This window comes from Sus scrofa, chromosome 7 (assembly GCF_000003025.6).
Source record: "Sus scrofa isolate TJ Tabasco breed Duroc chromosome 7, Sscrofa11.1, whole genome shotgun sequence".
NCBI lineage: Eukaryota > Metazoa > Chordata > Mammalia > Artiodactyla > Suidae > Sus > Sus scrofa.
The window spans coordinates 96,662,868-96,686,597 of NC_010449.5; the positions used below are offsets into that span (position 1 = coordinate 96,662,868).

At 38.7% G+C, this 23,730-nt stretch overlaps 1 protein-coding gene across 27 annotated transcripts in view; it reads right to left on the reverse strand.

Annotated features, from left to right (window-relative positions):
• Positions 1 to 23,730, reverse strand: part of NUMB (NUMB, endocytic adaptor protein) — a 174,421-nt gene that overhangs the window by 38,598 nt on the left and 112,093 nt on the right. For 26 of the 27 annotated variants that reach the window (XM_021099490.1, XM_021099479.1, XM_021099487.1 and 23 more), the window contains 2 exons: positions 20,308 to 20,448; positions 3,034 to 3,108 (listed from right to left, as the gene is read on the reverse strand). In XM_021099490.1, coding sequence (XP_020955149.1) covers positions 3,034 to 3,108; positions 20,308 to 20,433 — 201 coding nt within the window. In that variant the 5' untranslated portion in view covers positions 20,434 to 20,448. Of the gene's footprint in view, positions 1 to 3,033; positions 3,109 to 20,307; positions 20,453 to 23,730 lie in introns of those variants that run through there. The other variant, XM_021099475.1, reaches the window with a different exon arrangement.

Below are 23,730 nucleotides of genomic sequence, written 5' to 3' on the forward strand. Positions count from 1 at the left end.
TCATTTTTAAAAGTATGTGTTTACCTATGCAAAATTATTATGGAACACTTGCTCCAAATCTCTTGGCTAGGGTTAGTCTGAAAAATTTCAAAAGAACTTCCTGAATCAAAAGTTCAGAGATGGGGAGTCCCCATCGTGGTGCAGCGAAAACGAATTCGACTAGGAACCATGAGGTTGCAGGTTTGATCCCCGGCCTCGCTCAGTGGGTTAAGGATCCAGCACTGCCGTGAGCGGTGGTGTAGGTCGAAAACTTGGCTGGGATCTGACATGGCTGTAGCTGTGGTGTAGGCTGGTGGCTACAGCTCTGACTCAACCCCTAGCCTGGGAACCTCAAAGTGCAAAAATTTAAGAATGTCCAGAAAAGCAATCAATAAATATAAAATTTCATTTCAGTCAAAAAAGACCACAAGAAGGAGTTACCATCGTGTCTCAGTGGAAACAAACCTGACTGGTATTCATGACGATGCAGGTTTGATCCCTGGCCCTGCTCAGTGGGTTAAGGATCCAGCATTGCCAAGAGCTGTGGTGTAGGTTGCAGACATGGCTTGGATCTGGCATCGCTGTGGCTGTGGTGTGGGCCAGCAGGTGTAGCTCCGATTCCACCCCTATCCTGGGAACTTCCATATGCCTCAGTGGGGCCCTAAAAAAAGCAAAAATTAAAAAAAAATTTCACTCAATTAAAGAATCAATATAAACACTACAGACAGTGATGGAGTTTCTGCTGTGATGCAGTAGGTTAAGAATCCAACTGTAGCAGCTCAGGTCACTGTGGAGGTGCAGGTTCCATCCCTGGCCCCGGCGCAGTGGGTTAAAGGATCCAGGGTTGCCACAACTGTGGTATAGGTCACAGCTATAGCTCAGATTCAATCCCTGGCCCAGGAACTTCCATGTTGAGAGTAAAGCCATAATCCCCCCCCAATTAAACAGTGAATAGGGGCTATCTCTGGGGTTGCAAGAGATTTTCATGTACTATTTTTATTTGTATTTTGTATAATGAACTATGAAGACGGTAAACAGATGTTTTTCATAAAAAGTAGGATAAAGGAAAACCAGACAGTTAAGAAGACTGTTCATTAAGCAACTAAATACCACTTCTTAATTATCTTCTGGGCCAACTGAAACCATCCCTAGCTTTTCCTTATTTAAAGAATAAACATGAAGCCATACCCTGAATTAAAAGACTTTCTAAAGGCTCATTCCACAGCGACCTTCTGAATGTTCACTTATGTATGCTTTAAGATTTTAACAACTAAAGTTTGTTTCAGGTCAATCTAGTCTATTCATTGATTCATCTAATGTTTTCAGTCATTATTATTATTATTGTTATTATTTTTTTTTTTTGTCTTTTTTTTGCTATTTCTTGGGCCGCTCCCGCGGCATATGGAGTTTCCCAGGCTAGGGGTCTAATCGGAGCCGTAGCCACCAGCCTACGCCAGAGCCATAGCAATGCAGGATCTGAGCCACGTCTGCAACCTACACCACAGCTCACGGCAATGCCAGATTGTTAATCCACTGAGCAAGGGCAGGGACCGAACCTGCAACCTCATGGTTCCTAGTCAGATTCGTTAACCACTGTGCCACGATGGGAACTCCCATTAGTATTATGTTTAAAATATTCTTTAATGACTAGTTGGGCAAATCATTGTATTACTTTAAAAAATGTTCTTAGATAATCTTATATTCCTAGTGAACTTAGAATTATTTTGTTAAAGAAGAGACTGAATTTAAATTTCTAGGAAAATTATATTATCTGAGGCTATATTTAACTGGGGAATACTTCAGGTAGACATGGCTAGTCTATAAATTAAAAAGTTCCTTTAATATTAATGATGATTAAAAGGAGAGTACAAATAGACTAAGAAGGGCTTCAATCATTTAAGAATTTAAATGACCCAAATCTGAGGTAAAGGGTATATGTATGCACATGTGTCTATACATTATTTTTTTTTTTTTAGTTTTTTGTATACTATACTCAGTTATTTTTTTACCTCCTTTCCCTTCTATAACAGATTCAGACATTCATTCAAAAATATAATCCACTTCTCTGAGTTGGTTATTTCCTTTATTTTGTAGCTTTTATATTGAGGACTTATATAAGAGGTCATATAGAATGTACCAAGAAGCAGAAAAGTTTTGATTATGAAGCAAATTGAGGGGAAAAAAAAAAAAAAGCACTCATTAGTAGCCAAACCTGTGGCAGCCCACTATACCAGCAAACCCAAAGCAACATGTATTTAATGCTGTTTGGGGCAAGGGCATGCAGAAGTAATGCTTAAAGCTTTTAAAGCTTTCACAGAAAGGGGGAAAAGGCCACACACTGGAGAGAAGGAAGACTGTAAAGAGGGCTGTCAGAGTTTATGAAATATTCTTCAAACCTATCCAAAACATGAATTTAACACTTTAATCTGAACCCATCATCCTCTCCTTGACATGTGCCTGGAGGTGTACTATGACATAATTGGCAAAGTAAACATTCATTCTGCAAAAGAATTCTCCATTTCAAGTATGCTGAAGTTTGTGCAAAAGACAGAGGAACATATTTTTTATGTTACAGGGGTGTGGAAAAGGAAATTGGGGAATAGCAGTCATGATAAGTCTTCACAAAATACAAATCTTACAGCCATCAACACAGATATGTCTATTTTCTACTTTTTCCTGGAAAGCTATTTCTTAGAGTGGACTTAAAATCAGTAATTTATAACCAAATTATCACAGTTAGGTTAAGACACTAACTATAACAGTTTTATCCTGGTTTTAGCATACTATTCATCTATAAGAACTCATACCATTTGTTTACTATGGGTTCTAAATTCAAAGTATCTTTTAGATCATAGCAGGCCTAAATTTTTGTCTTTTAAACCTATATCTTTGGATGGACAACATGAGATGCTCTTTATTAGTGAGCCCACATCTTCTGCCTTAAGAGAAACATTGTTCTTACTGGATAGTGGGTCACCAAAATTTACTGAGCACTATCTTTTGAGAAAATATTTATAGCATATAGATCAACACTGGCAACTATCAAATACATACAGCTTTTAATCTTTTTACAGCATCTTCACAGATGTGCATTCCTCTTGATTCATCAACTTCTACATGGCCAAGGTACTGTAGAAAGAAGAGAAAAGTTAGGGTTATTGCTATGATTACTGAGCAGCTAATACATATATGGTTGGTATTACATGGTAGAAAATTGAGTATTAAAATTCTTGCACTAAAGAAACTCATAGCCATTTTAGAAGAGTTAAGGTAATGTGACTTTACTTATGCTCATCATCCTCATATGAATGAGATTTGGAATAAACATCTCAAAGAATTGTTACAGAGGAGTAGGTGAAAAAGTACATGCTAAACACCAAATGTTACCTGAATCTACTGGACCTGAGGCATAATAGCCTGTACTAAACACAGTTACTATGTCTCTAGACACAAAAAAATCCTAAAACAAAGTGTGTGTGTGTATACTGAAAAAGGCACAAATAAAAATAACAGTTACTTAAGAGCTGAAGAGATCACGTATTCCTGTTATGGAAAAAACATTAGGAGTTCCCGTCGTGGCGCAGTGGTTAACGAATTCGACTAGGAACCATGAGGTTGCGGGTTCGGTCCCTGCCCTTGCTCAGTGGGTTAAGGATCCGGCGTTGCCGTGAGCTGTGGTGTAGGTTGCAGACGCGGCTTGGATCCCGCGTTACTGTGGCTCTGGCGTAGGCCGGTGGCTGCAGCTCCGATTCGACCTCTAGCCTGGGAACCTCCATATGCCGCGGGAGCGGCCCAAGAAATAGCTAAAAAAAAAAAAGCAAAACATTAGGGGAGGACAGAAAACTAAAATGAATTTTAAAGTAGTACATCTGAGCTTTAAAAGATGTGTAGAATTTGTTTTTTTGTTTTGTTTTGTCTTTTTGCCTTTTCTAGGGCTGTTCCCTCGACATATGGAGGTTCCCAGGCTAGGGGTTGAATCAGAGCTGCAGGTTGCCGGCCTACGCCATAGCCACAGCCACAGCCATGTGGGATCCGAGCCACGTCTGCGACCTACACCACAGCTCACGGCAACACCTGATCCTTAACCCACTGAGCAAGGCCAGGGATCGAATTCGAAACCTCATGGTTCCTAGTTGGATTCGTTAGCCACTGAGCCACAATGGGAACTCCAAAAGGATGTGTAGAATTTGAAGTAGAAATGGAAAGGTCGGGAAATTTTAGTTAGGTATAATTTAACAAAAGCTACAGGTGTGGAACAGAATAACTATATATCAGCAAGTATTCCTTCTGGGTAGAATAAGAGGCATATGCAGCTGGGAATCTGAACACTGGAATGAGGCAATGGAGAACTAACCAAGCCTTTTTTTTTTTTTTTTTTTTTGGCAAGTAGTAATATGATTCAAGTTTTACCTTTGTATGGGAAATGTTGAATGGACTTTCAATTAATTCTTTGGTTGATTCAGCTTTAGAAAGTATTCTTTCATGTTCTGTTGAAATTTGGCTTTTTTCAAAGCATATTACACATTGTCTTTTTTGGTCACACCCGTGGCATTAATAATACATTCTTAATTTACTGGTTCAATGAGTACAAAAAAAAGTACTGGGAAATAGTAAAATTTCAGTTCTGATATTTTAAAAAATTCTGACATCTCATTCTGGGCGCCTTGCCATATATACTGTCGATTTTTAAAAATTTGTTACTTTTTAAATTTATTCTCTATCCTTGAACACTGACTCAATGCTAAATTTTTTAAAAATTATGTTACCCTGCACTTTCTTTTTGTTCTACTGATACTTCTATTTTGATAAATGCTATATTGATCACTGCAGTTTAAGAATATATTTTAGTATCTGTTTGGGGCATGACCACTTGCACTAATTTTTATTCCACAAAATTTTCCTGGTTATTTCCCACATTTATTCTTTGGAATCAACCTTGAAATAATTTTGTTCAGTTTCTGCCCAATAAAACCTTTGGAATTTTAATTAAGATTACCTTAAATTCACTGGTTAATTTGAGAAAACCTGACATAATACTGACCCATTCCATCTAACATTATTATTATTTTTTTTTTTTTTTGTCTTCTAGGGTGGCACATGGAGTTCCCAGGCTGGGGGTCGAATTGGAGCTGTAGCCGGCGGCCTACATGCCAGCCACAGCAATGCCAGATCCGAGCCGTGTCTGCAGCCTGTACCATAGCTCACAGCAATGCTGGATCCTTAATTCACTGAGTGAGGCCAGGGATCCAACTGGCATCCTCATGGATGCTAGTCGGGTTCGTTAATCTAATACTATTTATTCAAGTTTTTTATGTCTCTGAAGTTTTGTGGTAGCCTTAAAATACACTCTTGTACATTTCTTTCTAGAGTAATATAAAGTATTTAATAATTGTTGTTATACCATGAACTGGTTTTGCCCATTATTTATGTATATATATGTGTATATATATATTTTTTTGATAGACTTTACTTTTTAGAGCAGTTTTAGGTTCATATAAAGACTGAGCAGAAAGTACACAGAGTTCCCATACACCCTCTGCCTTCCCTAGGTTCCCCCACCATCTAAATTCCACACCAGAGTGGTACATTTGTTTATCCATAGTTTACTAAATAAGGGTTTACTTTTGGTGTTATAAATTCTATGGGTTTTGACAGATTTATAATGACATGTATCCATCACTGTAGTACCATAAAGAAGAATTTCACTGTCTTAAAGATCCTGTGCTTCACCCATCATCTCTTCCTCTCCCCTAACTTCTGGCAACCACTGATCATTTTACTGCCTCCACAGTTTGCCTTCTCCACAACTGTCATAGAGTTGGAATCATACAACATGTAACCCTTCCAGATTTGCTTTTCTCATTTAATAATACACATTTAAGGACCCCCCCTTTTTAAAAAATCTTTATTTTTTCTTTTATAGTTGATTTACAATATTGTCAATTTCTGCTGTACAGCAAAGTGACCCAGTCATACATACATACATTTTTTTCTCACATTACCCTCCATTATGTTCTCTCACAAGTGACTAGATCCCTGTATTTTTTCATAGCTTGATTGCTCATTCAGTTTTAGCACTGAAAAATATCCCATTGTCTTGACATATCAGTTTATTTTTCCATTTATCTACTGACACCTTCCCTGCTTCCAGATTTTGGCAATTATTAATAGAGTGGCTATAAACATCAGTGTGAAGGTTTTTGTGTGGACATACGTTTTCAACTCATTTGGTTTGAGTGTGATTGCTGGGTCATTTGGTTACAGTGTGCTTAGTTTTTAAAGAAATATTCTAGTCTTCTGAACTGGCTGTCTATTTTGCATTCATACCAGCAATGAATGAGAGTTTTGCTTTCTTCACAATCTTACCAGCATTTGGTGTGGTCAGGATTCTGGATTTCAGTGATTCTAATAGGTGTGTAATTCACTATATTTTTATTTGTGTATAATTTTTCTTTTCCTCTCTGGTTGCTTTCATGATTTTCTTAGTTTTTGATATTTGCAGTTTCATTCATGTGTTTGAGAAAGACTACTTTTCTTTAGATTTATTGAGATATAATTTATGTACCTTATAATTCACTCTAAGTGTACCCTTGAATCATTTTTGGTATAAACATTAATTTTTAAAAATTGTGATAAAATACATATAAAACTTGCCACTTAAACCATTAAATATATAATTCAGTGGTATTAATTATATTCATAATATTGTATAATTATTACCTCTACCTATTTCCTGAACTTTTTCTTCATTGCAAACAAACTCTGAAACTATTAAGCAATGAATCCCAAGGTCTCCTTTCTCTCAGCTCCTGGTAATCTCTATGAAATTGCCTATTCTAGATATATCATATAAGTGGAATCATACAATATTTGTCCTTTCCTATATAGATTATTTCACTTAGTATGTTTTCAAGGATCACCCATATTGGAGCATGTATCAAAACTTCATTCTATTTCATGATGGAATAATATTCCATTGTATCTATATACCACATTTTGTTCATCCATTCACCTGTTGAAGACACTTGGGTTATTATGAACAATGGTTCAATGAATGCTGATATATAAATATCTACTTGAGCCCCTGCTTTCAATTCCTTTAGGTATATGCCTAAGAGTAGAAATGCTGGGTCATATGGGAGTAATTACGTTTAGCTTTGTGAAGAACTGACAATTGTTTTCCACAGTGTTGTACCAATTTACATTCCTATCGAAACAATTCCAGTTCCTCCATATGCTCATCAGCACTTCATTTTTCCTTTTTCTTTTTATGGCCACACTCACAGCATATGGAAGTTCCCAGGACAGGAGTCAAATTGGAACTATAGCTGCCAGCCTAAGCCACAACCACAGCAACGCCAGATCTGACCCGCATCTGTGACTTATACCGGAGCTTGTGGCAGCACCAGATACTTAACCTGAGTGAGGCCAGGGATCAAACCTGCATCCTCAGGGATACTAGTTGGATTCTTAACCCACTGAGCCACAATGAGAACTCTTATTTTTCTTTTTCCTTTTTTTAAATTATACCACTCTAATAGGTATGAAGTGGTATCTCTTGATTTTGTTTTGCATATCCCTAATGAGTCATGATGCTGAGCATCTATCTTTTCACATACTAGTTGGCTATTTGTTTATTTTCTTTGGAAAATATCCAGTTAAATACTTTGCTCATTTTTAAAATTGGGTTTTAGTCTTTAAATTACTGAATTATAAGGGTTGTTATATATTCTGAATATAAAAACTTTAGATATATGACCTTCAAATATTTTCTGCTATTCTTTGGGTTGTCTTTTCACTTTATTTTGATGCATAATTTTTTTTTAAGTGGCCGCACCTGTAGCATATGAAAGTTCCCAGAATAGGGGTCGAACAAGAGGTACAGCTGCCAGCCTACACCACAGCCATGGCAATGCCAGATCCGAGCCACATCTGTGAACTATGCTGGAGCTTGTGGCAATGCTGGATCCTCAACCCACTGAGTGAGGCCAGGGATCAAACCCACATCTTCATGGACACTATCTTGGGTTTTAATCTGCTGAGCCACAGCAGGAATTCCCTGGACTTTCAAATTTGTTCATCCATGTTTCCTCACCTCTTTTACATGTTTTTCTTTATCACCTGTGCTGCGTCCTGGGTAACATCATCAAATTTATCTTCCAGTTTACCAACTGCCTTTTCAGGTAGGTCAAATCCACTATTCAATCTATCTACTATGTTCAATTTCTTTTTTTTTTGTTTGCCTTTTTGCTATTTCTTGGGCCGCTCCCGCGGCATATGGAGGTTCCCAAGCTAGAGGTTGAATCGGAGCTGTAGCTGCCGGCCTACGCCAGAGCCACAGCAACGCAGGATCTGAGCCGCGTCTGCAACCTACACCACAGCTCACAGCAATGCCGGATCGTTAACCCACTGAGCAAGGGCAGGGATCGAACCTGCAACCTCATGGTTCCTAGTCGGATTCGTTAACCACTGCGCCACGACGGGAACTCCTACTATGTTCAATTTCAATAGCATATTTTTCATTTTTAGAAGCTCAGATTTGATTTTTTTTGTCAAATCTGCCCATTCCTTTTTTCCCAGTTTAATTTTTTTCTTATGGTTTGAATTCATTTTTTATGTCTCTTTTTTTTTTTTTTTTTTTGGTCTTTCTGCCATTTCTTGGGCCGCTCCCACGGCATATGGAGGTACCCAGGCTAAGGGCTGAATCGGAGCTGTAGCTGCCAGCCTACACCAGAGCCTCAGCAATGAGGGATCCGAGCCGCATCTGCAACCTACACCACAGCTCACAGCAACTCTGGATCGTTAATCCACTGAGCAAGGGCAGGGATTGAATCTGCAACCTCATGGTTTCTAGTCGGATTGGTTAACCACTGAGCCATGATGGGAATTCCCTGTCTCTAATAATTTTATACATACACATATTATAGTCTACTCTATAGTCTATTATTTCAAGTTGACCTACTATATATTAAAGATTCTTACAAATGCAGGTTATAGTGTATGAAGTCTAATCCATCGTTTCAGTTTTTCCTGGGAGACTTCCTTCCTCACCCAAGGTGAGTAAAGGCAAGCTCCGTTTTTTCGCTTTTTTTTTTTTTTTAGCTTTTCCTTCTTGTTCTCTATTTCATTGATTGTAGAGCCCAGTGAAGGTTCTGGTTCCATGCTGGGTTCACAGTCCTAATACTCTGCTTTTTATAAGTCTAGGATCTTCAAAATGAATGTTAAAACCAAAGGCTCTAACCTTTTAGGCTGCTCCATCAGCTAACATGATTTCTGCCTTGTTCTCAAATTCTCTCAATTTCTGGTAACTGGAGAGATCTGTCTTTATCGAAAGCTCAGCTATGATTTAAGAGAAAAAGTTTATTTGAAAATGTAATTAGCATTTCTAGATATCTGTATTGGGAGTATTTCTATGTTAGCCTAATCCACATTCTGCCAGGATCAGAAGACCTATAATATTTCCCAACTAAACTAATTACTGATTTTAGTCCATCTTATAAGAGCCAAAATGCTAAAAATTTCTATCATTTGAAGCAGTTTTTTGGTTGATTCTCTTGGGTTTTTCAGATAGACATCATCTGCAGAAATGAAAAAGAAAATGTTGTCTGGGGAGTTCTTGTTGTGGCTCAGCAGCTTAATAACCCAACTAAGTGTCCATGAGGATGCGGATTTAATCCCTGGCCTTGCTCAGTGGGTTAAGGATCTGGCACTGCAGCAAGCTGTGGTGTAGGTCGCAAACGCAGCTCAGATCCGGTGTTACCATGGCTGTGGTGCAGGCTGGCAGCTGCAGCTCTGTTTTGACCCCTATTCTGGGAACTTCCATATGCCACAGGTGTGGCTATAAAAAGAAAAAAGAAAATGTTGTCTGGATTTCCCACATTTACAGTTTTTATTTAGTTCCTTATCGAAAGCTATTTATTACATTTCTAAATCAGTGTTGACCTGCATTCTCATGGTTACCAGTCGGGATTATTACCACTGAGCCACAACAGGAACTCCCAGAATTGAATAATATTTTTAATGCTTCTTTTTTATTTAGATATAATCAACATCATATAAAATGAATGATTTTAAAGTGAATAATACAGTGGCAGTATATTCACAATGTTGTACAATCACCACCTTTATCTAGTTCCAAAATATTTTATTTACCCCAAAAGAGGGTACCTATTAAGCATTTGCTTCCCATTACCCCTCCCCGCAGCCCCTAACAATCACTCTGCCTAAATGGATTTACCTATTTCGGGTATTTCATATAAATGGAATCATATGATGTGACTTTCTGTGTCTGACTTATTAGCATACTGTTTTTGAGATCACCACATTGCAGTATGTATGAGTACTTTATTGCTTTTTATAGCTGAGTAATATGTATTTCCATAGTTTGTTCCAGCCTTCCATTGAAGGGCATTTAGGCTGTTTCCACCTTTTGGTTATTGTGAATAGTGGTGCTACAGACATGAGTGTACATGTATTTATCTGAGTAACCGTTTTTGATTCTTTTGAGTGTATACCTAGCAGTGGAAGTGCTGAGTCATACGGTAATTCTATGTTTTGCTGTTTGAGAAGCCACTGAATTGTCTTTCACAGAAGTTGAACCATTTTCCATTCCCACTGGCAATATAAGAGGGTTTTAGTTTCTTCCTCAACACTTGTTTTCCTTTTTGTTTTTTGTTTTTCAGTATAGGCATCAAAGTGGGTGTTCCACTGTGTTTTTGATGTGTATTTCCTTAATGACTAATGATGCTGTGTATCTTTTCATGTACTTGTTGGTCATTTGTATATCTTCTTTGGAGAAATTTCTAATCAAGTCCTTTGCCCATTTTAAAATTAAGTTCTTTCATATATTCTGGATACTAGATTCTTAAGATTTCCAAATATTTTTTTCCCCAGACTATAGCTATCTTTTCAGTTCCTTGATAACATCCTTTGATGCACAAAAAGTTTTTAATTTCAATGAAATCTATTTCATCTATTTTTTTCTTTTTTTGCTCATGCTTTTAGTGTCCTAAGAAGGGCATGAAGATTTACCCCAGTTTTCTTCTAAGAGTTTTATGGTTTTTACTCTTATATTTAGGTTGCTGATCCATTTTGAATTAATTTTTGTATATGGTCCAGTTTCATTTTTTTTTTCCATGTGGAAATCCAGCTGTCCCATCACCATTTGCTGAAGATACTATTCTTTCTCCATTGAATGGTCTTGGTATTCTTATCAGAAATCAACTGGACATAGACGTTTAGGTTTATTTCTCTACTCTCAATTCTATTGCTCTATATGTCTGTCCTTATGCCAATACTACAATGTTTTGATTAATAGAGCTTTGTATTACGTTTTGAAATCAAGAACTATGAGTCCTTCAACTTTGCTTTCACTGCAATTGATAAAGTCCTTTTCTTCCTAGGCCTATCAATGTGATGAATGACATCAAATTTCCTAATACAGAAGTTGCCGTTGTGGCACAGTGGTTAATGAATCCGACTAGGAACCGTGAGGTTGTGGGTTCGATCCCTGGCCTCGCTCAGTGGGTTAAGGATCCGGCGTTGCCGTGAGCTGTGGTGTAGGCTGCAGACGCGGCTCAGATCCTGAGTTGCTGTGGCTCTGGTGTAGGCTGGCAGCTTCAGCTCCGATTCAACCCCTAGCCTGGGAACCTCCATATGCCGTGGGAGCGGCCCAAAAAATGGCAAAAAGACAAAAAAAAAAAAAAAAAAAAAGTCCTAATACTGAATCACTTGTGGATTCCTGAGTTAAACCCTATTTGATCTTTAGTATATGTATCTTTAGATCCTATTTGTTCTATTTTTCTGCCTACTTTTTCATCTATATTCTTCAGTGGAGTTGGTCTATGATTTTTTGTTTTTATGCCATCCTTGTTAGGCAACCTTATCAGGCCTTTGTTAATGCCATTAAGAAAATCTGGGGAGTTCCCATTGTGGCTCAGTGGTAATTAACCTGACTAGCATCCATGAGGATGCAGGTTAGATCCCAGGCCTCACTTAGTGGGTTAAGGATCCAGCATTGCTGTGAGCTGCAGTGTAGGTTGCAGACGTGGCTTGAATCTGGTGTTGCTGCGGCTGCTGAGCAGGCTGGCAGCTGCAGCACTGATTTGACCCTTAGCCTGGGAACTTCCACATGCCTCAGGTGTAGCCCTAAAAAAGGAAAAAAAAAAAAAAAAAAAAATTGGAACCTGTCCCCCACCCCCATATGCTCTGGTATAGTTAAATAACATAAGAGTTATTCTTCAAGGTTGTGAAAGAAAACTGACCTGTGAAGTCATCTATACACATTCTTTTTGGGGAGATAATTTTGAAATTTTAATAACTTTTCTTTATGGTTGGGGGGTCTATTCAACTTTTACACTTCTACTTTAGCTAATTTTAAAAATGCCTATTTCCTAGAATATTTTTTTTTCTTGTTAGGGGCAAATGTGCCTTATGGAAATTCCCAGGCGGGGGTTCGAATTGGAGCTGTAGCTGGCAGCCTACGCCACAGTAATGCAGGATCCGGGCAGCCTCTGTAACCTATGACACAGCTCATGGCAACACTGGATATTTAACCCACTGAGCAAGGCCAGGGATTGAACCCATTATCATCATGGATACTAACTAGTCTGGTTCGTTACTGTGGAGCCACAATGAGAATTCCTCTTAGAATATTCTTAATCTAAATTTTCAAATTTATCAGCATAAACTATATAGTATTCACATACTTAGTCTATGATTAGGCCTACTCCCTTTCTTATTTCTAGTATTTATCTGTGTTTTCTTTCTTGTTCTTTACTGATGTTCATTCCTAATACTACCTCCAAGTTGTTTTAATCTCTCCATTTCCATTTTGTGTTAATAATAAAATGAGAAAGTAGGGTTTTATGATCTCTGATTTACCTTCAGGTACAGAGAAATGAACAGAGGTTTCAAAGTGTTCCCAAGAGATTTTAATCTATCATCTTAATCAGTTCAACCAGTTACATATGGGTATTTATGCCAGGAAAAAAAAAAGAAGGGAAGACTTGGTGGAAAGAAGAGAACAAAAATATCACATGTATGGACTGACACTTAGACCTAAATCTATTTTATTTATTTATTTATTTTTACATTCTACTTTTTTATTTTTTATTTGGTCATTTTTATTTTTATTTCTTTTGTCTTTTTGCCTTTTCTAGGGCTGCTCCCATGGCATATGGAGGTTCCCAGGCTAGGGGTCCAATCGGAGCTGTAGCCGCAGGCCTACACCATAGCCACAGCAACACCAGATCTGAGCCGTGTCTGCGACCTACACCACAACTCATGGCAATGCCAGATACTTAACCCACTGAGCGAGGCCAGGGATCGAACCTGCAACCTCACGGTTCCTAGTTGAATTGGTTTCCACTTCGCCACAACAGGAGCTCCCCATAATCTATTTTAGAAATGTGGAGATGGAAATCAGCCTTGTGCCTTATTAAGACTATGAAAAAACATGCCAATTGAAAAAAAAAAAAAAAAACCATTACTAAAGAGGTCTCTTTTCTTCTGAGACACTATCTCACTGAAGAACTGCAGCTGATTTATGCTTTAATGGCTAAAATATTCGACACTGGGACTTTTGTCTGTGTGCCTTTTCCAAATTCCCTCTGAGTAAGGGACTTTTATTCACAAAAATGTAGTTCAGAAAAACCAGTATGAGGAATTTCATTCTTGGATGAATTAAGCCATTTTTCCTTTTCTTGAAAAAAGTTATTTAAAAAGTAGATTTCCCTCTGCTTTGGTACTGTTATCCATGAGAAGAACTGCAGAGCTCTGATGTGAGAGACTGTACAGTCAGCAGTTCCCAACATTAATAAAAAGTGGCATAATCATTAATTTATAAGGAGCTATAAGGCACACTGTCACAAACACAGTGCCCATATTATACAGCAAATACAGGATGCAGATGTGCAAAATACAACATCAAAACTTGTTTGGAGTCCTAAATCAAAAAGGAGTAGTTAAATTAAAATGGACGATTCTGGAGTTCCCGTCGTGGCGCAGTGGTTAACGAATCCGACTAGGAACCATGAGGTTGCAGGTTCGGTCCCTGCCCTTGCTCAGTGGGTTAACGATCCGGCGTTGCCGTGAGCTGTGGTGTAGGTCGCAGACGCGGCTCGGATCCTGTGTTGCTGTGTCTCTGGCGTAGGCCGGTGGCTACAGCTCCGATTCAACCCCTAGCCTGGGAACCTCCATATGCCGAGGGAGCGGCCCAAGAAATAGCAACAACAACAACAACAACAAAAGACAAAAGACAAAAGACAAAAAAAAAAAAAAAAAAATGGACGATTCTATGAGTCTGGAGCACAATTACATTTTTTTTTTTTTTTTTTTTTTGGTCTTTTTGCTATTTCTTGGGCCGCTCCCGAGGCATGTGGAGGTTCCCAGGTTAGAGGTCGAATCGGGGCTGTAGCTGCCAGCCTATACCAGAGCCACGGCAACTCGGGATCCAAGCCACATCTGCAACTTACACCACAGCTCACGGCAATCCCGGATTCTTAACCCACTGAGCAAGGCCAGGGATTGAACCCGCAACCTCATAGTTCCTAGTCGGATTCGTTAACCACTGAGCCACGATGGGAACTCCATCCTGTTGGCTTTATTTCTTAATTATCTTTCAATTTACTTTATTTCTTTTCATCTCCATAGTCACCACACTAATCCAGTCTCCCACTTTCTCTTCTCTGGATTAGTAATCTTTCACCAGACTCCTTATAACCACTATGGGCTACCTCCAAATAACTGCTAACCTTGTTTGGGAAGATGAAAAAATTCTGGACAGTGCTAATGATTACAGAACAGTATGAATATTTTTTTTTTTTTGTCTTTTTTGTCTTTTTTTTTGTCTTTTGTTGTTGTTGTTGTTGTTGCTATTTCTTGGGCCGCTCCCACGGCATATGGAGGTTCCCAGGCTAGGGGTTGAATCGGAGCTGTAGCCACCGGCCTACGCCAGAGCCACAGCAACGCAGGATCCAAGCCGCGTCTGCAACCTACACCACAGCTCACGGCAACGCCGGATCGTTAACCCACTGAGCAAGGGCAGGGACCGAACCTGCAACCTCATGGTTCCTAGTCGGATTCGTTAACCACTGCGCCACGACGGGAACTCCATGAATATTATTAATAAATTTTATTATATATATATTTTACAAGAATTAAACAAAGAAGGGGGAGGGGGGAAGAGAAGGAGAAAGAAAGAAAAGAAAAGAAGAGAAGAGGAAGGAGAAGAAAAGGAAGGACAAACACTCCATTTAATGGATTACCATTATTTGAAAAGTCCAAAATTCTTAGCTTGGCTCTATTTCTTTCCAGGTTCATCTCATATAGCTTAGACTACAGCCTTTCTTTAGCTCCTTGATGTCATTCTTTTCTTCCACCCCCAGGGCCTGTGTACACATAATTCACTTTTCATATATATATTTTTTTGTCTTTTGAGGGCTGCACCCGCAACATACGAAGGTTCCCAGGCTAGGGGTCTAATCAGAGCTGTTGCCGCCGGCCTATACAACAGCCACAGCAACGCCAGATCCTTGACCCACTGGATGTGGCCAGAGATCGAACCCAAAACCTCATGGTTCCTAGTCGGATTTGTTTCTGCTTCACCATGACAGGAACTCCACTTTTCATAATTTTGAGATGCTCTGCCTATCTTTGCACCTAATTCACTCCTACTCAATCCTTAAATATCCGGTCAAACTTTACTCTCTCAATGAGGAGGCCTTCCCTGATCCTCTAGTCTAGGTCAAGTCTTCTTTGTTACATGCTCTTACAAAACCAGATTCCCTTTTTAAAAAGTAATTATCCTGATTTGTAATCATATATTATTAATACAAATACCTAATTAAAGTCTGTCTCTCCCACAAGAAGACTATAAACCCTACAAGAGTAAGAACTATGTCTTATTTGGTTACCCCTTAGCATCTGTCTGGCACACAGCATGTATTCGAAACAATTTACCAAATACGTGAATATAGATCTACCTTCTGTTTTTAATAGTGGCAGATAATTCCACTAAATGGATACCATAATTTCTTTATCCAATCCAGAAGGACAGCATTTAGCCTGTTTTCAGGTTTTTGCTATTACAAGCAATGCTAGAATGATTACTTGTGCCAGTATATATCTGTGAATATACTTGAATGTACTTCTTAAATGTAAAATTGCAAGTCAAATGAAATGTGCACTTAAAATTTTAACTGATATTTCTACACTGCCCTCCTATGAGGTTGCAATGTATACTCCAAGCAATCAGCAATGTATAAGAGTACCCACTTTCACATACTTAATGTTTCATTAATACTTAATAATCACAATTAACCTACTATTTGGCTGGCAGTTGGGGTAGTAGAGAAGAGTGTTAGGTTTTATGTAAGAGAGGTCTTTTTTGCTTTTCATATTTTAATATCATACTAAAGAGTTAAAATTAAGTATTTAAATTTATTATTCCTATAAAAGAAGTTTCTGCAGATGAGGTGAATAGACAAAGCTAACTGATTAAGAAAATATTTAGTCATTGACAGGCTGTGGAAAATTTGTGTATTTTAAAAATCATGTTATCAATTTAACCTAGAGAGTCTAAAAATCTCTTAATTACCACAAAAAGACACACACACACAAAGAATATTCACACATAAAGATGTACAAAAAACATTGAGAACTATGTCTAGATACTTATATTGTAACAGAATGAAGGGTGGGGAAAAAATGTATACATGTAAGTGTATCTTGGCCCCCATGCTGTACAGCGGAAAAATAAATTAATTAATTAAAAAAAAAAGATCCAAGAGAATACCTTATACTTGTGATTTCAGAAGACCTGAGAAACATGGACCTATGTATCTATTCCCTCTAACACTGAGGCGATGCTGTTTTAACAAGTACTTATTTAAAGGCCCTTTGGATAGGAAGGAAAAGCAACAATAACACCAAACTAAAATCCAAGTTTTGACCTCATCCTTCTTGGCCTATGATAGCTTTCCTGCTGTTCTACACTGGAGAATATTTGTGCATGATTGTAAAGCTTGCGGCTCCCAATTAAATTTCAAGGTCTGAAAGCAACAGAAATAAAAGCAAAAATAAACCAATGGGACCTAATCAAACTGACAAGCTTTTGCACAGCAAAGGAAACTAAAAAGAAAACAAAAAGAAAACTTACAGAATGGGAGAAAATAGTTTGAAATGATGCAACTGACAAGGGCTGAATCGCTAGAATATACAAGCAACTTACACAACTCCACAGCAAAACAGCCAACAACTCAATTGAAAGATGGGCAAAAGACCTGAATAGACATTTCTCCAAGGAAGATGTACAGATGGCTAACAAGCACATGAAAAAATGCTCAACATCACTGATTAATTATTAAAGAAATGAAATAAAAACTACCATGAGATACCACCTCACACCAGTCAGAATGGTCATCACCAATAAGTCCACAAATAACAAATGTTGGAGAGGGTCTGGAGAAAAGGGAACTCTCCTGCACTGTTGGTGGGAATGTAAGCTGGTACAACCACTATGGAGATCAGTATGGAGGTACCTTAAAAAACTGTACATAGAACTATCATATGACCCAGCAATCCCACTCTTGGGCATATAGCAGGACAAAACTTTCCTTAAAAAAGACACATGCACCCGTATGTTCATTGCAGCACTATTCACAATAGCCAAGACATGAAAACAACCCAAATGTCCATCGAAAGACGATTGGATTAGGAAGATGTGGTGTATATATACACTTTGGAATACTACTCAGCCATAAAAAAGAACAAAATAACGCCATTTGCAGCAACATGGATGGAATTAGAGATTCTTATACTAAGTGAATTAACTCAGAAAGACAAATACCATATATCACTTATATCTGGAATCTAATATACAGCACAAATGAACCTTTCCACAGAAAAGAATATCATGGACTTAGAAAATAGACTTGCGGTTGCAGAGGTGGAGGGGGAGGGAGTGGGGTGGATTGGGAGCTTGGGGTTAATAGATGCAAACTATTGCCTTTGCAATGGATTAGCAATGAGATCCTGCTGTGTAGCACTGGGAACTATGTCTGGTCACTTGTGATGGAGCATGATAATATGAGAAAACAGAATGTATACATGTATGTGTAACTGGGTCACCATGCTGTACAGTAGAAAAAAAAATTTGTATTGGGGAAATAACAATTAAAAAAATAAAATCAAAAATTAAAAAGAGATGTACAAAAAAAGAAAGAAAAATACTAATACTTTATTTTATTTTATTTTTTTTATTGATTTATTTTTGTCTTTTGTCCTTTTAGGGCCACGCCCACGGCATATGGAGGTTCCCAGGCTAGGGATCTAATTGGAGATATAGCCGCTGGCCTATGCCACAGCCATAACAACATCAGATCCAAGCCACATCTGCAACCACCACAGCTCACGGCAATGCCAGATCCTCAAACCACTGAGCAAGGTCAGGGATTGAACCTGTAACCTCATGGTTCCTAGTTGTATTCGTCTCTGCTGCGCCACAATGGGAACTCCAACACTTTAAACTAAATTTTTTTTCTTCAAGATATTATTAACATTTTGGTCTGGTTCCTTCTATTTTTTGTCCTCATACTTACCTTACAGCATGCTTATATAACAAAAAATTACTTCTTTTCACTAAACAGCTTGGTACGTACATTTCTTCCATGACCTTAAACAGGGCCCCTTCTTCAGGCTCATGTAGCAATAACAAAAAGCACCTACATGGCACTCCCTTCTCTAGATCTTCACTATGTTCTTAACCTCTATAAGCTTCCAGTTTCTGATCTGACAAATGAAGGCATTAAACAACCTCTACCTATAAAGGTCACAAGATCGAAGAGAAAAATCCCTCTTGACTTAACTCTTTTGATTTAAGATTTTCTAAACACACCTGTATTTAAGAAAGCAGAGTCCTGCTGCCTCTGCCCCACCACTTAGCATATCTCACTAAAAATAATTTGATTCTTGTGATTCTTTCTTTTTTTTTTTTTAATTTTACGGTTGTACCTATGGCACATGAAAATTCTCAGGCCAGGGACTGAATCCGAGCCACAGATGCCATCTATGTCCCAGCCAACTGTAGCAAAACTGGATACTTAACCCAATGCACCAGACCAAGGATAGAAATCACACCTCTGCAGCAACCTGAGCTGTTACAGTTGGATTCTTTTTTTTTTTTTTTTTTGTCTTTTTCTCTTTTTAGGGTTGCACCCACAGCATATGGAGATTCCCAGGCTAGGGGTCTAATCAGAGCTACAGCTGCCAGCCTATGTCACAGCCACAGCAACTCGGGATCCAAGCCACATCTGCAACCTAAACCACAGCTCACGGCAATGCCAGATCCTTGACCAGATGAGCAAGGCCAGGGATCGAACCCAAAACCTCATAGTTCCTAGTTGGATCCGTTTTCACTGCACCACCATGGGAACTCCTACATTTGGATTCTTTTTTTTTTTTTTTTTTTTTTTTGGTCTTTTTGTCTTTTTGCTATTTCTTGGGCCGCTCCTGAGGCATATGGAGATTCCCAGGCTAGGGGTCTAATCGGAGCCGTAGCCACCAGCCTATGCCAGAGCCACAGCAACACGGGATCCAAGCTGCGTCTGCAACCTACACCACAGCTCACAGCAACACCAGATCGTTAACCCACTGAGCAAGGGCAGGGACCAAACCTGCAACCTCATGGTTCCTAGTCAGATTTGTTAACCACTGCGCCACGACGGGAACTCCTACAGTTGGATTCTTAATCTCCTGTGCCACAATGGGAGCTCCTGATTCTTGTGGTTCCCTTTATTTATTTTTTTGTCTTTTTAGGGTCACACCTGTTGCATATGGAGGTTCCCAGGCTAGGGGCTGAATCAAAGCTGTAGCTGCTGGCCTCCACCACAGCCAGATCTGAGCCACGTCTTCGACCTATACCATAGATCATGGCAATGCTGGATCCTTAACCCACTGAGCGAGGCCACGGATTGAACTTGGGTCTTCATGGGTAACAGTCAGATTCATTTCCACTGAGCCACAACAAGAACTCCTCTTGTGATTCTTGATAATTCAGGATTTTTAGGTATTTTAGGATTGGTATTCTCATTAGAAGTGATCTTATTTGTAGTGATTTCAGATTACTATACCAGAAATTTTTATTTAAATAGAAAGAGAAAAATCATCAATTGTAATCTATTTTCCTTCTTATTAATTCTACCATTGAAGCAAAATATAAAGGAATTAGCTCTTAGAGAGTTCTCTTTTAGCTGAAATTGATGGAATTTCACACACAATAAGCTATCAATTCTTTTCCAAATCTAGATCTACAGAAACACAAGCTCTTACCTTAACTGGGAAGCTACATTTTCCAGTACGAACTCCTTCTTCATCTGTCTGCCACTGATGTGGACGACTGGCCTCTGGAACATAAACATCTTTCTTTCTCCTAAAGCTTTGCCGTAGTTTATTCATTTTAATTTTTACAATCTGTAGACAGAGTAAAAGAAATATGAAAAAAGTTGTTATCTTGTCACATATTTAAAGTTTGGATTGCCATCCTAATAAAAACTACCATCCCAAATTAAAGATTTTGTTTTAGGGGGAAATGAGCAGTTAACATATTTCCTCTTAGAATAGCTCTAAGTTCAAGCAAACAAATCATTTCACTTTTTTTTTTTTAGGGCTGCACCCAGGCTAGGGGTTGGATCAGAGCTGTAGCTACCAGCCTATGCCACAGCCACAGCAATGCCAGATCTAAGCTGCGTGTGTGACCTACATGGCAGCTCATAGCAACACCTGATCCTTAATCGAGTGAGCAGGGCCAGTGATCAAACCCGCATCCTCATGGATACTACTCAGGTTTGTTACCTCTAAGCCACAATGGGAACTCTTCATTTCATTTTTTGAAAAGACAATTATAGGAGTTCCTGCTTTTACTCTTTCTCTTGGCAATAAGTCTGATTTTATCTCCTTAGTGTATCTTGAATTAACTTAGCTCACATACCGCATTAGTTCTACTACCTTTATTTTTGCTTAAATCACTGGAAAAGCCTAATAACTTAATGGTCTCTGCTTCCCAGAGGTCCATTTCAATCTGTTCTGACTACTGCCAGAGAGCTTTCTAAAAACAAATCTGACCATGCAATTATTCTGCTTAAAATCCTTTAATTGCTTCACACTACTTTCAAGATAAAGTCCAAATTCCTAAGCATGGCAAGCACAGTCCTTTTTCATCAGGCTTTACTCATGAACCCCATTCACATGCTAAACTCTAGTCAGACTAAACTGCTTACAGTTCTCCAAATAAGGCACGCTCTCTTGCAGAGCCTCTGAACATGTTCCTCTGCTGAGAAAAACTTTTTCTATTTGCTCTGGATTAAAGTCTACTCATCTTTAAAGAGTCAGCTCAGAGTCTTCATAGAAGCTAGCATGTTTTCTGGCAAGCCCCTATCTGGTCTGGTTCTGTCCATTTCAATTCATTCCCACCCTCTGCTTACTTCTATTACTGTACTCAAACTTTGCAGCAATTTTCTATTTTCTTTATGGTAGGCTGTACTTCATTTGTTTAAGATCCTGCATCCTAAAACAGTGTCTGACATATAAAGGGCATACTACAGATCTGAAGACATGAAAGATAAAATAGATTCTATCATATTAGATGATATTTACTAAATAGGATAAATGTAGACATATAAGGCCAGAGAATCATCAATGTTCGAAGAGACTCCATTTAATAGTAGGCCAATATCCCACTGACAAAGGAACCACTGACAACTTTCCTTAAAGAAAGATATCCAATCTCTGTTCAAATAGCTCTAGTACAAGTTTATTTGCTCTTTGAGCAGCTATTTATTGTTGTACCATTTTACTGACCAATAAGAGAAGTGACTGGAAGTGTGAACCAATTTGGGGGGGGTCCTAAATACCATGTCACTTTCAGTACAAAAATGGTTTGCTATTAGCATTTCTACCAAAAGTATTACATATCAGTGATTCTTTTTTTTTTTTTTTTGTCTTTTTGCCATTTCTAGCAAAAGTATTACATATCAGTGATTCTCTCTCTCTCTTTCTCTCTCTCTTTTTTTTTTTTTTTTGTCTTTTTGCCATTTCTAGGGCCGCTACCAAGGCATATGGAGGTTCCTAGGCTAGGGGTCTAATCGGAGCTGTAGCCACCAGCCTACACCACAGCCACAGCAACACGGGATCCGAGCCTCGTCTGTGACCTACACCACAGCTCACAGCAACACTGGATCCTTAACCCACTGAGCAAGGCCAAGGATCGACCCCAACCTCATGGTTCCTAGTTGGATTCGTTAACCACTGAGCCACGACGGGAACTGCCCCATATCAGTGATTCTTGAACTATGTTTTAGGTAGCTCTTAGGATTTCTATAGAGGAGACCCAGGGATCACCAGTTGTTTGGGAGGAAAGAGGAGGTTAGAAGACTTGGCACAACTCTCAGGAGGGGCTTCAGGTCCCTGTCACAGTTTTAAACAGACAAGGTCCACTTTCTCTGACTTAATGTTAGGGTTCCGTGTAAAAGTTTAAAGAAAGTGTTTCGATGCTGGAAATTTTTTGAAAATTACTGATATAACACTAACAGTTCTAGGAGTTCTTGTTGTGGCACAGCAGAAATGAATCCAACTAGCATCCATGAGGATGCGGGTTTGATCCCTGGCCTTGCTCAGTGGGTTGGGGATCCGGCACGTTGCCGTAAGCTGCAGTATAGGTTGCAGACTGGCTCAGATCCCAAGTTGCTACAGCTGTGGCATAGGCTTGCAGCTGTAGCTCCGATTTGACCCCTAGCCTAGGAACGTCCATATGTTGTGGGTGTGGCCCCAAACAGCAAAATACTAATAATAATAATGACAGCTCTAAAATGAACTTGGCAAAATGAGAATGCATGGTAATACCTTGCTTGTTACTTCTTAATGAGTAACTACCACTGGCCTGTAAAATCTAATAATTAAGATAATAAGTAATACATCCAGGGAGAAACTAAACATTCTGTTTTCAAGTAATCTATATATAATGATTTTGCTTACAAAGAAAAAACAGATAACGAGAAAAAAACAGAAAACATTAATTCAAAGTAACATTTAGTATTGCTTCTCAACAAGGTTGAACTTTACTCCCAAATAAAGAAAACAATACCCCTTCTGAAAGTCCTCGTTGAACAAAGGTAAAGAATGTATTTTTGTAAGTAAAAAAACTAAGAACATTTTGTCCTACAAACTAAATTTCTAAAAAAAAAAGAAAGAAATCCTCATTCTATTAGAATTTTCAAAGGTCACTTGAACTAACTGCCAAATTCAGAAAATCTTTTCAATTCCCATTCCTTAAATGCTCTGCAAAATTTGACACCACAATACGAGCTCTCCTTTGTACACTTCTTTCCTCCCTGCCTTATCCTGCCCCAATACTCTGAGTTCTCATCTTTGCCTCTGTTTCTACTGATGACTTTGAGGGCTTCCTCTATGTTCTCCCTTCCGCTGAGGGTATCAGTCCTCAATCGGTGTTCTCTTATTTACATTATCACCCTTGGAGAAATAATCAACACAAACTAAAACATGATCATTTCCCAACTGTATTTTGAAGTCTTGCTCTTTTATTTCAAAAAAAATTTTTTTTTCGGTCTTTTTGCCTTTTCTAGGGCCGCTCCTGCGGCCTATGGAGGTTCCCAGGCTAGGGGTCGAATTGGAGCTGTAGCCACCAGCCTACACCAGAGCCACAGCAATCCCGGATCCTTAACCCACTGAGCAAGGGCA